This window comes from Netta rufina, assembly GCF_964035555.1.
Source record: "Netta rufina genome assembly, chromosome: Z".
In the NCBI taxonomy this organism is placed as follows: domain Eukaryota; kingdom Metazoa; phylum Chordata; class Aves; order Anseriformes; family Anatidae; genus Netta; species Netta rufina.
The window spans coordinates 75,511,022-75,523,176 of NC_140126.1; the positions used below are offsets into that span (position 1 = coordinate 75,511,022).

Here is a 12,155-nt window from a genome sequence, read left to right on the forward strand (position 1 = left end):
CACAGTAGAAATACATGATACATTCCTTTCCCTCTACATTTTCTCAGGAAGGCCTTATTTAATTTATCCTTTATTCTGTATTCTGTGTTGACTCAGGATGTGTAAAGCTTGTGGAAGGCTCTTTGACACAATCATTCCAAAAACATTTTTCAAAGAACCTTTTTACATCCTTCCTTGTATGGCTGCTCTTTCTTCCCTCTACTATTACACATTTTTCTTTTAATTTGCTTTCTTACAACCATTACTGGCTGTTCAATGGAAGCTGTTCTGCTTGGGTGTTTTAATTTTCGCATTTCATGTTTGCTCTCTTGACTTCAATATCTTTTCTGTTTCAGGTCAGGATTTCAAACAGCTGAAATTGAGCCAATGGGGATCTTTCAGTTTGCTCTTAACTCAACAACTGTTTCAGTTGAAGAAGATGTTCAGGCAGTCACACTGCATGTCCAAAGACTGTTTGGTTTTCAAAGTAATCTCACTAAACTGACATATCAGACCACTCCAGGAAGTGCCAAACCACTAGAGGACTTTAGACCTATCTATAACGGAGAGCTTATATTTGTACATTTTCAGACAAATGCCACAATAGAAATATCAATAATCGACGATGCTGTTTCTGAAATGGAGGAATTTTTTTTTGTAAATTTGACTGCTGTGGAAATTTTAGATTTTCAACCTGTGAAACCTGACTGGAGTCCACGTTTGAATCCTGCTTTCAGTGTTGCAACAATTAATATCCTCGCTAATGACATTCTTCATGGAATACTGAGTTTGGGGCCAGAGTTGGTTTATATTGAAGAAGACACAAACAGTAGTACTCCCAATACAGTAATAATTAGTATCAGAAGGACCCAGGGCTTTACTGGTAATATTGAAGTAACTGTTAAAACTTTTGGTGGAGTAAGTGCACAGAGTGAAATACATTCATATCCTTTTGAAAATGCTTATGGAAAATCAGACTTCACGTGGGCAATGGAAGGAGAAGATTTTGAGGAACAGTCAGTCTCTCTGACTTTGCTGGATGGAGAAACAGAAAGCAAGGTGTCCATAAAAATTTTTGATGATGATGAGCCTGAAGGACAGGAATTGTTCTATGTTTTCCTCTCAGATCCTGAATGTGGAGCTCAGATTGTGGAGGGAAAGGATGAACATGGATTTGCTGCTTTTGCTACAGTAATTATTGCAGGTAGCCTTTTTTTTTTTTTTTTTTTTTTTTTTTTTAGCTATATTAGCAATATAGCAATTTTTTATGTTTTGTTTCATATGTAGTGGCATCACATTTTTTTGTTTGGTTGTTTTTTGTCACCTTCACACTGGATGGGGATTCTGTGACGTGTAAAAACAGGGTAATGTGTTTTCACGTCTTTATACTGTGTAATTCAACTCTGCGGTTAGTTATACTCTGCTTCTGAAGATGGAAGATAAGACTGTGCTTGAATGGGTATCTAGGAAAGAATTTTTCCTTCAGTCACTGCACACTGCTGTGAGAAAGCTCCAATTTCTGCTAGGTTTTAAAAACAGCTTTTCAATATCTATCAGACTTCTCCACTGAATATAAACTAAGTTTGACAGCAGTGTAGATTGAACTTCAAGAAACTACTGGGGAATTGGAACACACTAGGCTAATCAAGAAAATTACATGTAAGATACAGCATTTACTGGAAGCTTTGTGTATTCAAATTGTCTTAACAATGAAAGATAGGTGTGGGAACAGATATTGAACTTTGCTGTTGGGTAACTGTATGCGGTGACCAAAATTAGGTATGCAGGAACAGACCATTTAAAATGGATGTGCACAGCTTCGGAAATTCACCACTCAAGCAATCAACTGGCCATACATGCAGGTTAAACAAATAAGTGTGTGCATAAACATGGGTGGGAATTTGAACTTGTATCGAATCCCACAGAAGTGTATTACCATGTTCCAGAGTTACACCCTGAGTAAAGCGTGTGCACAAAGTAAGACAGGAGACAACTCGGTTTAAGGAGAAGCATCAAAGGATCTATCTGCATTTAACTATATAGATAGAAAGATACAACAGATTACATATTTGTGCATGCATAAAACGAGACACTGTTTCTGTTAATGGTTGGTATGTATGCTGATGTTAAACATGCACTGCATCAGAACTAGGTTACCTTCCCATATGCAAAGCAACAACGCCAGTTGCATAAGGAGAAATCCTTTAAAAGTGAGATTTTATGGGACATTGTGAAGAGGCATTAGTTTTCTTTCATTAGCCCAGGATTTATTTTTTTTTTCTTTTTTCTCCACTGCTGCTTTGCTGAAGCTATTTATATTCTCATGAGAACAATACAGTGTTTTCCAGCTCCACAGTTTCTTGCACTGAATTAAAGATTTAGGAGAAAACCTAACATAGCAATTTGGGAAAATGAATGGAATCAACAACATTCTGGGTGGGCTGAATAAGGGAGCTGAAGTCATGTCCTTAGAAGCCTGTCTTTATTCCATAACCAACCATGACAGCACTGCCTGTCTAAGGGCATACTGATGTCCATCTCTGTTTAGAAATAATATGTTTTAACGGGTATGGTAGATGTAAAATAATATAGCTGAGACCGAGTATGAGTATCTCATAAGGTAATTATAAGTATGTTTTTTGAAACTGTTCTTGATTACTGTAACACCTTGTCTCTTGAAGTCGTGGGACAGAAATTCAGTCGCTTTGCTGAATGCTGCTGAAAATAGAAGCTTATGTGCAGGGGTGCTGCCAGGATTCTCATAAGGAATTTACTTTCAAAACCTTCTGCTCTGTTGGTTAAAATAAAATGTAGAAATGCCAACACTTGAAGTTCTGGATAGATATGGAAAGTAAATTAAGAATAGTAACATTAGAAGAAATTTTCTTAAGGTACCCTTTGGTGGTCTCTTGATGTATACTTTTGATACCTAGTTTTTATTTTATTTTTATTCTTATTCTTATTTTTATTTTCATTTTTATTTTTATTTTTATTTTTATTTTTATTTTTATTTTTATTTTTATTTTATATATTTGTTTTATCAGTTGTCCATGTTAAAAATATAATTTAGTCCCAGCTTAACTTTCTTGCTAACTAATTTCTTGGACTGCTTCCTACATAGGAAGTGATCTTCAGAATGGCATTTTGGGATTCATTCCAGAAGTACAAAGTGGTCTTGTACTTGATGAAGACTCTGAGAACAAAGAGGTGCTGCTGATTGTTGCAAGACAACCAAACAGGTGCAGACAACAGCTAATTCAAGTGCTCCTCCCACATGCTTGTTGAACCAAGGATGCTGCTGTTAGCAGAAGAGGTTATCATACAGTTTTGCAATAAATCTTTGGCTTTCAGCTCCTCTAATGATTACCCTGAATTTGGCAAACTGGCTTTTAGATGTGATTAGGTCTGTCACTGTTATAAAACTGAAATTGAAAACGCAAATATGTTCCAATTTACGCCAGTAGGCAGCAAAATTGAAAGTTTTGCTAAACATAAAGTATTTACAGTGCTCGAGGTGAAATTAAAATTCTCATCTCACTGGGTAGGAATAGTAGGCTGGAATACTTGAATGAGCAATTAAGACAATGCTTAAGTGTCAGCACTATGTCTTCAGTCACACAGATACTGTGTTTTCCTAACGCATGTACATGTTGCACATTTACACATATTTTAGACAAGTATGCTCAAGTATTCTAAGTTCCTCAAGCTCGCAGGAAAGCCAGATTCTGTCTGGCTTACCAGGCAAATGTATTAATAGTATTAATGAAAGTCCTTGGCAACATCCTTGTCTTTCAAACATAAGTCTCTTACTCAGCTGATCTCACCTACTTACCTGGTTGATTTTGACTAGTAAAGAATGTAGTTACCTCTGTGGTTTGTTTCCTAAAGTAATAGTGCTCTCTTTCAGTACATGTTTACTCTTTTGATTTGCTTATAGAGCATTTGAAGATGTGACGGTCTTTTGGCGTGTGACCTTCAATAAAACAGGTGTTGTCCTTCTGAAGGATGGCATGAACTTGGAGAACGAACTGGTGTCTGTTCTGGGAACCACTACCTGTGTGGCAGGTCAAACAACATGCAACATCTCCATTGAAATAAAACCTGATAATGTGAGTAGGTTTTGCTCATTTATGTACATTGCAATGTTGCTGAATTGCAGTTTATCAAGATGAAAAAACACCCCTCTGATACAGAGGAATTGATGTGTAGACACAGTTTGAAGATGACAACTTAAGATCTGCTCAGTTCCTTTCCAAACACATTTACTTACAGGCTTCTGATTCCATTGTGACTGGTAAAAATTCAGGAAGGAGTTAAGTATTTAATTGGAAGAGTAGAATGTAGGTCTCAGATTCCTACATAACAATAACAAAAAACAAAATGGACTCATTTCAGTATGCTCTTAACCTCCAAACAATATTTTTTTTCATCTATCAAACCACGTTTTTGTGTGCCTTATGCAAAACACATCCCGCAAGTAATATCTTTGCATTCAACAAAGATCTTCTAGTACAATTTCTTATTTTTACATGTCTAGTCTTGCACAATGATATGTGTAAACTGCTGATCTCTGACCATCTTGTCACCATCTAGGTTAGAGCAGCCACTTAAGAAATGTTGTGTTAATGGTTCTCATTCTTACAGAGCATTCAAAAAGTCTGAAACTTTGCAGGAAATTATCCTAGCAGTTAGGATATTGTCAAAGCTGAAGTACAGGGAACTGAAAAAGACATTCCCTCATTTTTCTGACTATGTTCTATGACGTAGTGCAAGATGTAGGAAATGGTGATAAGAGGGGTGCATTGTCATAGTTCAGGAAGAGAGCCATCTTCCTTCTTCAGATATTATTTTTAAATGAAAAAGCCAATGAATAAAATATATACAGTAGTGACACACAGGCTGCCTTGCTGAGTAAAGTGGAATTTTGAATCCATAGTCTAAAAGAGTGGTATCATTATTTAATGACAGCAGTGCAGCAGCTGCTGTACCACATGAATGTACCACAAGCAAGTGCTGATCTAACAGGTGCTAATGGAGGGCAAAAAGTCCCTATGGCATTCCCATAAATTGGTGCCTGCCCTCAATTGGTCAAGATCATTCAATGTAAAGAGTTACTTAACAACTCAATTAAAATATATATGTTATATAATTCCCCAAATCCTTGCCATTTCTTCTTCCAGTTATAGGTAGTTTATAAATTAGTAACAAATATATTACAAAATGATGAAGTAATAAATACATTCAATAAATATTTCACATTTTTATACCGTAATGTATAGCATTCTGGGCTTTAAAGGTTTGGCTTAGTCAGCTATATAGACTTTGTTAGCTAAGACATGACTAGCTTTTCTAGAATTAAATCAGGATTTCTAAAAGGACAGAGTTGACACAAAAAGCTGTGCTCACCAAAAAAAATAAATCTTCAATGCTCGTATTTTTTTTTTTTATTTTTTTTTTTCTGTAGAACTATTGTCTTGTAAAGAACTACTCTTTTGCAAGTTTTCTTCTTTATGCATGCATGTAATAGGTACAAATGACATACTTCCAATTGATTTCTGGAATCTCAGTAATGAGATATCTATTTCTAAACACCTTATGTTTCTATTGTAGGTACAAAATCAAAGGTGATCAAAAGAGACAGTGTGTGTCATACAGATTTTTACTATGTCTACCTTATTTTCAATAGACAGGCATAAAGAATACAGAGTTGACTAGATTGATTCTTTGACAAATTGATGCTAAAATTTAATAGCCTGTGTTTACAGACAATATTTCTCTATGTCTTAAACCTCATGAAGGTTGGAGCACATTTCAAAAAATACGCTTTTGATAAGTGTTATTGCAAGTAATTTGCTCTCTATAGGTACCTTAAAGGAGGCTGTAGTGAGGTGTGGGTTGGTCTGTTCTCCCGTGTGTGTGGCGACAGGACAAGGGGGAATGGGCTAAAGTTGTGCCAGGGGAGGTTTAGGCTGGATATTAGGAAAAACTTCTTTACCAAAAGGGTTGTGAGGCATTGGGATGGGCTGCCCAGGGAAGTGGTTGAGTCACCATCCCTGGAGGTCTTTAAAAGACATTTAGATGTAGAGCTTAGATGCTTTAATGGAGGACTGGTTAGCATTAGGTCAGAGGTTGGACTGGAGGTCCAACCTCTTGGAGGTCTATTCCAACCTAGATGATTCTGTGATTCTGTAATTCATTGCACATACAGGATAATGCATACATTTTTTAAAGTTTGAAGTAAGTAGTAGTAAGCCTTATAATGATATGAAAATCTTCCCTCATTTGCAGGTACCTGAATTTGAAACATATTTTTTTGTTGAGCTGTATGCTGTAAGTGCAGGAGCTGCATTGAACAGCAGTTCCAGATTTGCTTTTGTAACTGTTCTTGAAAGTGATGCTCCTCATGGTTTAGTATACTTTGCTGTGGGATCTCGTTTTGCTGTGGCTCATAAGAAAACAACTTTAGTCAGTCTGCAAGTGCTCAGAGATTCTAGTACATCCGTAACCACAATGGTTAGCTACAACACGCAGGTAAGACTGACATATTGTTAAATCGCTGTTTATTCTCTAAAGTAAATTTTACTGTAATGAGCATTTGTTTTTTTCAGGAAACAATAAAACATTTGCTGGGCATATGTAGACTAGTTGCTTCATTTTTCCATTAGTGAAAAGGTTTTCTTTCATTACATTGTCAAGACTATTTTTGTTCATAGTACATTTCAGTAGCCCCAAAGAGTATGGTCAGTCAGGCAAATACATTATTTTCTTTGTCTTAAGGCTTTTGTGAGAATCCAATTTTTGAAGCTTCATTCTCTGAAGTTTTTTTAATTATTGGTATGACTATCAAGATTAAGATACCAACATACCTGCAGTCTTAGGTCACAGATTTATTAATACATAGAGCAGTCTTTTACTCATATGAGAGTACTCATAGAAAGAGTACTTCTATGTTGTTTAGTAATTTTGGAAAAAAAAAATGATATTTTCTGATTGAGAATCTTGTGCTTAGGTGAATTGTATCATCCCCATTCATTTTTGTTATATTTACAGATTTAACGTTTGTATGTTCTAACTGTTGACCCTTTTAGCTGTAAATGAATACCTCGTTTTTATTGGCAGATGACAAAGTTTCTCCTTCAGCAGAAGTAGCACAGGTGCACAGTAGCACACGCTGCAAGAATGCTTAGATTCCTCTAAGTTTGCCCATTGTATTGGAATAGTGCTTAGCCTGATCTACGTTGAGTATGTTGAATTTTATACCAAAAAGGATTATTTCAAGGGACAGTTTTTATAACAAAGCATTGTGCGATCAGTGTACATCCGTCACCATTTTTAATACAAAACCTTGCATTCTATGGCTGTATTACATATGTAACTATTTTAACTAAATAGGATAACTCAACATTTCCATACATCTATCACACAGTAGCTGACCACTGTTTTAGTTAGAATATGTTGTAACAAATTTTCACATTCTTTCCAGGCAAGAGGAAGTGGTTATCATCATGTAGATGTTAATTTGAGAAGGAATTTTTAACCTTCCAGTGTGTATTTAGGCTAAAATACACAGAGCAGTTCTTTATTGATTTGTATTTTTTAGGTAACAATGCAGATTTGAACGGTTTTAAGATCTGAGCATGGCTAAGTACCAAAATACTGGTACTACTGGTGCGTGTAAAATAAGAGGTTACAGCAGGCAAGAAGTGTAAGACACTGGAAACAGATGCTTATCTCATTGCTATGTATTTTTTTAAATATTACTCTGGCCACTAGTTACCAAAACTGATTACTTCATCACCACTTATTTATTTCCCTGTTTCCTAACTCTCAATTGAAATGGATAAACAAAAGGAAACTTGTCACTAGAATTCTCATGGATGAGAAGATCTTGTTCTAAAGCAAATCTGAACAGGTAGACACCACACTGATTTACAGTCTTCTGCAAATTCAAAAATTATCTTTCTTATTCCATCAGGAAATTTTACCAGGTAAAGCTAAACTCCTTCAAAAGAGGGTTTGTGTTTCACAAAGAAAAATCCTTGCTCTTTATATACAGTAAGAGACCTTTTCAAGAATATTTGAATCAATATATAATCTGTATTTATTAAATGAATAGACACTATTAAAAAATCAAAGGTATGAACAATAGCCCAGAATGTTAGTTTCCACTTAAGGAAAGTTTGTTATATTGCCAGATACAATATCAAGGTATGGCAACTGACAAAAAGAACAAGAATGTGAAGAATGAAACTGTATCTGCAAACCTCACAGAAGGTAAAAATAGTGCTACTTTGCAGGGAAATGCGGCCCTATAGCATTCCTAGATAAGTTCATTTGTCTGCCTTGCATGGTTATTCTGTAGTGGTTGTTTTGCTTTTGGTTATAACTGGATGGTTCTTCTTTTAAATAGTTATGTGGGAATTCAAAGTATTTTATGAATTAATATTATTTTGGGATCAGATTTCCAAAAGTTCTGCTTGACTTTTGTAGAGTTTTTACAATCGGCAGTGTCCGTCTGTACCCTGAATTGAGGAAATTGATGCTGCAGACATAAAATTATATCAACCCCTCAGGAATTCACTTTACTGATGTTCTAACATTTGTGTAATACCTATTTACGAAGAAAAGCTTTGTGATTTTTTATTTTTTGAAAAATAAAGAGAGGGAGCCTGTTTGCTAATTTCAATTTGTATAATACTTCCTCTAGATTTCCACAGACCATATGTGACAGATTGTTGCTTCAGGGGCATACTTCATTTAATGTAATTGTGATATTGTTCATAAGAAGGGCGTTTTGAAAATTTAAATTAGTTTCACAAATTTAAATTCAACCCATTTAACATATGTGTGTTCAACAGCAGCTGGTTTTGAACCGTCATGTCTATCAACATGTTACCTGAAACTCTTTTGGTTTGTTTTAAGGAGCTGCAAAAACCTGAAGCTATTGGTCGGACCTTCGTATCTCCAGCTGTTGCAGGACAAGATTTTGCCAGATCTGAAGGTTTATTGACTTTCGAACCTGGACAGAGAAATGCGTTTCTGGATGTGACCCTGACACCAAAGACAGGATCTTTAAATCCATTTCCTAAACGTTTCCAGGTTGTACTTTCTAATCCCACAGGGGGTGCCAGAGTAGATGACATGTATGGTATTGCTAACATCACCATTGTCTCAGATTTGGACTCTTTGCCAGTTTGGGGACTGATTGATCAACTGCATCAACCTCTTGATGACATCATTTTACAAAGAGTCCTCCAGAATCTCAATATCAAAGTGGCTACAGAAACTACTGAAGAGCAGCTTACTGCTGTGATGCATATAATAAATAAGGTAAACATTTCCTGCTATCTCTAGAATGACCAATGTCTTTAATAATAATCTAATAATATTTAAGCCTGTGATAAGATCAAGGTTAGAATCCACAGCAGTGAGTCAGGGGTGCAGGATGCAAAAATAAAAGTAGAAGTCATGAAGTCCCACAGTCAAGGAAGCAGTTTGCTGCTACTGAGGGTAGTGGCAGAAAATCAGAAAACAATTAGGTCGAGAAGAGCAACCAGAATTATTTTTGTATACATATGGATGGCTTAAGATAACCTGCTGTGCAGAATTTTCTCTTTCATACTAAACTTTCAGAGAGCTTTCTATAGTTTCTTGATTCTCAGGCCACCTCTTTGTTGGTTCTAGCCCTGGCTCAGGACAGTGAGGCCTAAAGTTTGCTCATATCTTCACAGCTTGCTACAGTCAACACACATGCAAATCCTACCAGGGCCAGCTGGAGTCCCATGTGCTCTTAACCAGGCATGCAGCTTGTCTGTATTCCTGCGGTAGCTTTGGGAATCAGGTGGGCAGGGTAGCTGAGCACTTAGGCATTGTACTAAGTTCTGTGAAAACTCTGGGACAAGTTTTATGGATTTCTGGCTCTTCTGCACTTCTGGAATAATGCACACAAGCTGGATAAAAAGTATCTAGACCCAAAAATATAGCAATAATCGTGAAAAGTAGAAGATTATTTCTAAATGTTGCCATTTTTACACAGTAAACAGAGAAAATAATGTCAAAAAAATCTCAGAAGGATAACAGTCTTTGATTTGTGAAAGAAGGAAGAATGCCACTTGTTTTCTTTAATAATCAAGTCCCTATTAGTAAATATATCTTTATGTAGACTTTTCAGTAGACTGCCCCTCACATCTTGGCAGCAGTGATTGGAAGATGGAAAAAATGTCCTAAACTTTTAGAAAGAACACTGTGACAAAAAAGATGTTGCAAAAATGATTAATCACAACACCTACTGCTACACTTGGTCTTAGCTGACAACTTGAAGTGATTAACATGAGGAAATGTTGTAAGCAGACTTCTGTGTATAAAATGCTGTATTTTTTATTTATTTTTTTGGTTTGTTTCTCTTCACAATAGGTTACAGATGTAGGTGAGAAACAGTTACTCACTGATAAAAGTAGAAGTCTTTTCTATGAGGTGCTCTGTGCTCTGGCTAGCCCAAAACGCACGGACACACGAGGATATAGCCTGCTTGCTGAGATGACTGAGAAGTTTGCCTTTTCCCTCTTGACTGGGATGATGTGTGGATTGCCAGGGGAGAGGTCAGTAAACTTGAATTCATAGTCTGTTTGGAAATATATGACCATATACTGATGTTCTCATAAAAAGCAATAAGCGAAATTTTGAGATAAGGATCTTACCTATTACCTGATATATGGCCTGTATGAAAATGTGTTGCACTCCGTAAAAATTGTACAAAGCACTATATAGTCCTTATGAAATGTTGTCACAGGCAAGTGGTACATTGATACAGGGTAGCTGTGGGAGTAAAGTTAGGAGATCTCTGACCTGCTTTTTCATGCTTAGCTCAAAGATTTTCTGGAAAAAGATTAATTAACCTCACTGAGAAAATAATACATAGTTGCATGTTGACAAGCTATGTTCTAAGGCTTAGATGAGATTACATAAACCAAAAATTCTACTGGCTTCCTTAATTCTGGGATTCTGTAATTTCTGTGTGTTCAGTTTTGTTCACTTGCACATTATTTCAAGTTACTTCAAATTGCTAGTATCATCTGCAAGTGCATAGTACCTTCTGATCAGGCTCATGGGAAAGGGCAATAGATGACTGTGCAAACAGATATCTATCATTTATCGAATGCATACTTTTAAACAGTGGCTCTCTCCCACTGAGAATCTGTAAATAGCTAATTGAATTAATAAAAAAAGACATCCCCTCCCTGACCTCCCTTCAGATCAGCATATTTTAGATTTCCACCTCAACTTCTTTTGGAGATGTAACTTTTTTCCCCATTTGCTAAGTTCTAGAGGGTCTGAGGTCCATCTCAGCACAAAGGACAGCAAATGGCATATATATGAACATTATCCAGAACAGTGTGTCCAGAATTTGCAAGTTCCAATTCTTTATTCCAAGTATTTTTGCATCATCTGCTGAAAGATGAAACAAGGTCATTAGTTCTGATGCCTCCCCATCTTGTAGATTCAGCCCCATATCAAGTCATAAAAATAATAACCTAGTTTACCATGGATGAATTTTGGTTGCAGAACGTAGCAGGAAAAATCTAGAGGGAAAATGGAGGATCTAAAATACATAATTATTATACACATGTATACGTTATATACATAATTCAGCATCTCTCTCTCTCTTTTTCCTTTTTTTTTTTTTTTTCACAGCAACTAAAGCTTTCTATTAAATGTCATAAAACTTAATTTTATGGAGGAATAAAGTAGTAATTACAAGTACATTTTAGAGTCACTGCTTGAAAATTAGCAAAAGCTCAGTTTCATTTATCTTCCTTGTTGCTTTTCCATTTCAACAGAGGTAAAAATATCCTCGACAGCTGCCCGTACATTGCAATAATGGCTCACAACTGGTATCCTCAGCAAATAAATGGACACAGATTTGATGGAAGAGACGGGGATTCCATTCAAGTGCCTGAGCATCTATTAGAGGTCTCTGTTGTATTATCCCCTCCTCAAGAACAGAATTGTGAATCTGTACAGTTCACAGAATACAGCAGTCAGCAGTGGTTTCTCACTGGAGATAAAGAACTTGCCTTAAAGAACAAGGTTTGAAAATCATGCAATTTATTTTTTTTTACAAGAAATCAATTCAATTTAGATATCACTCAAAGTGTACTAAATACACTTAAAATAGT

At 36.0% G+C, this 12,155-nt stretch overlaps 1 protein-coding gene across 1 annotated transcript in view; it reads left to right on the top strand.

Annotated features, from left to right (window-relative positions):
* ADGRV1 (adhesion G protein-coupled receptor V1) overlaps positions 1-12,155 on the top strand; it is a gene marked incomplete at both ends in the record, with an annotated part of 271,966 nt that overhangs the window by 103,859 nt on the left and 155,952 nt on the right. The window contains 7 exons of the mRNA XM_084304820.1: positions 336-1,183; positions 3,101-3,218; positions 3,917-4,088; positions 6,268-6,510; positions 8,902-9,309; positions 10,393-10,577; positions 11,817-12,066. Coding sequence (XP_084160946.1) covers positions 336-1,183; positions 3,101-3,218; positions 3,917-4,088; positions 6,268-6,510; positions 8,902-9,309; positions 10,393-10,577; positions 11,817-12,066 — 2,224 coding nt within the window. The remainder of the gene's footprint in view (positions 1-335; positions 1,184-3,100; positions 3,219-3,916; positions 4,089-6,267; positions 6,511-8,901; positions 9,310-10,392; positions 10,578-11,816; positions 12,067-12,155) is intronic.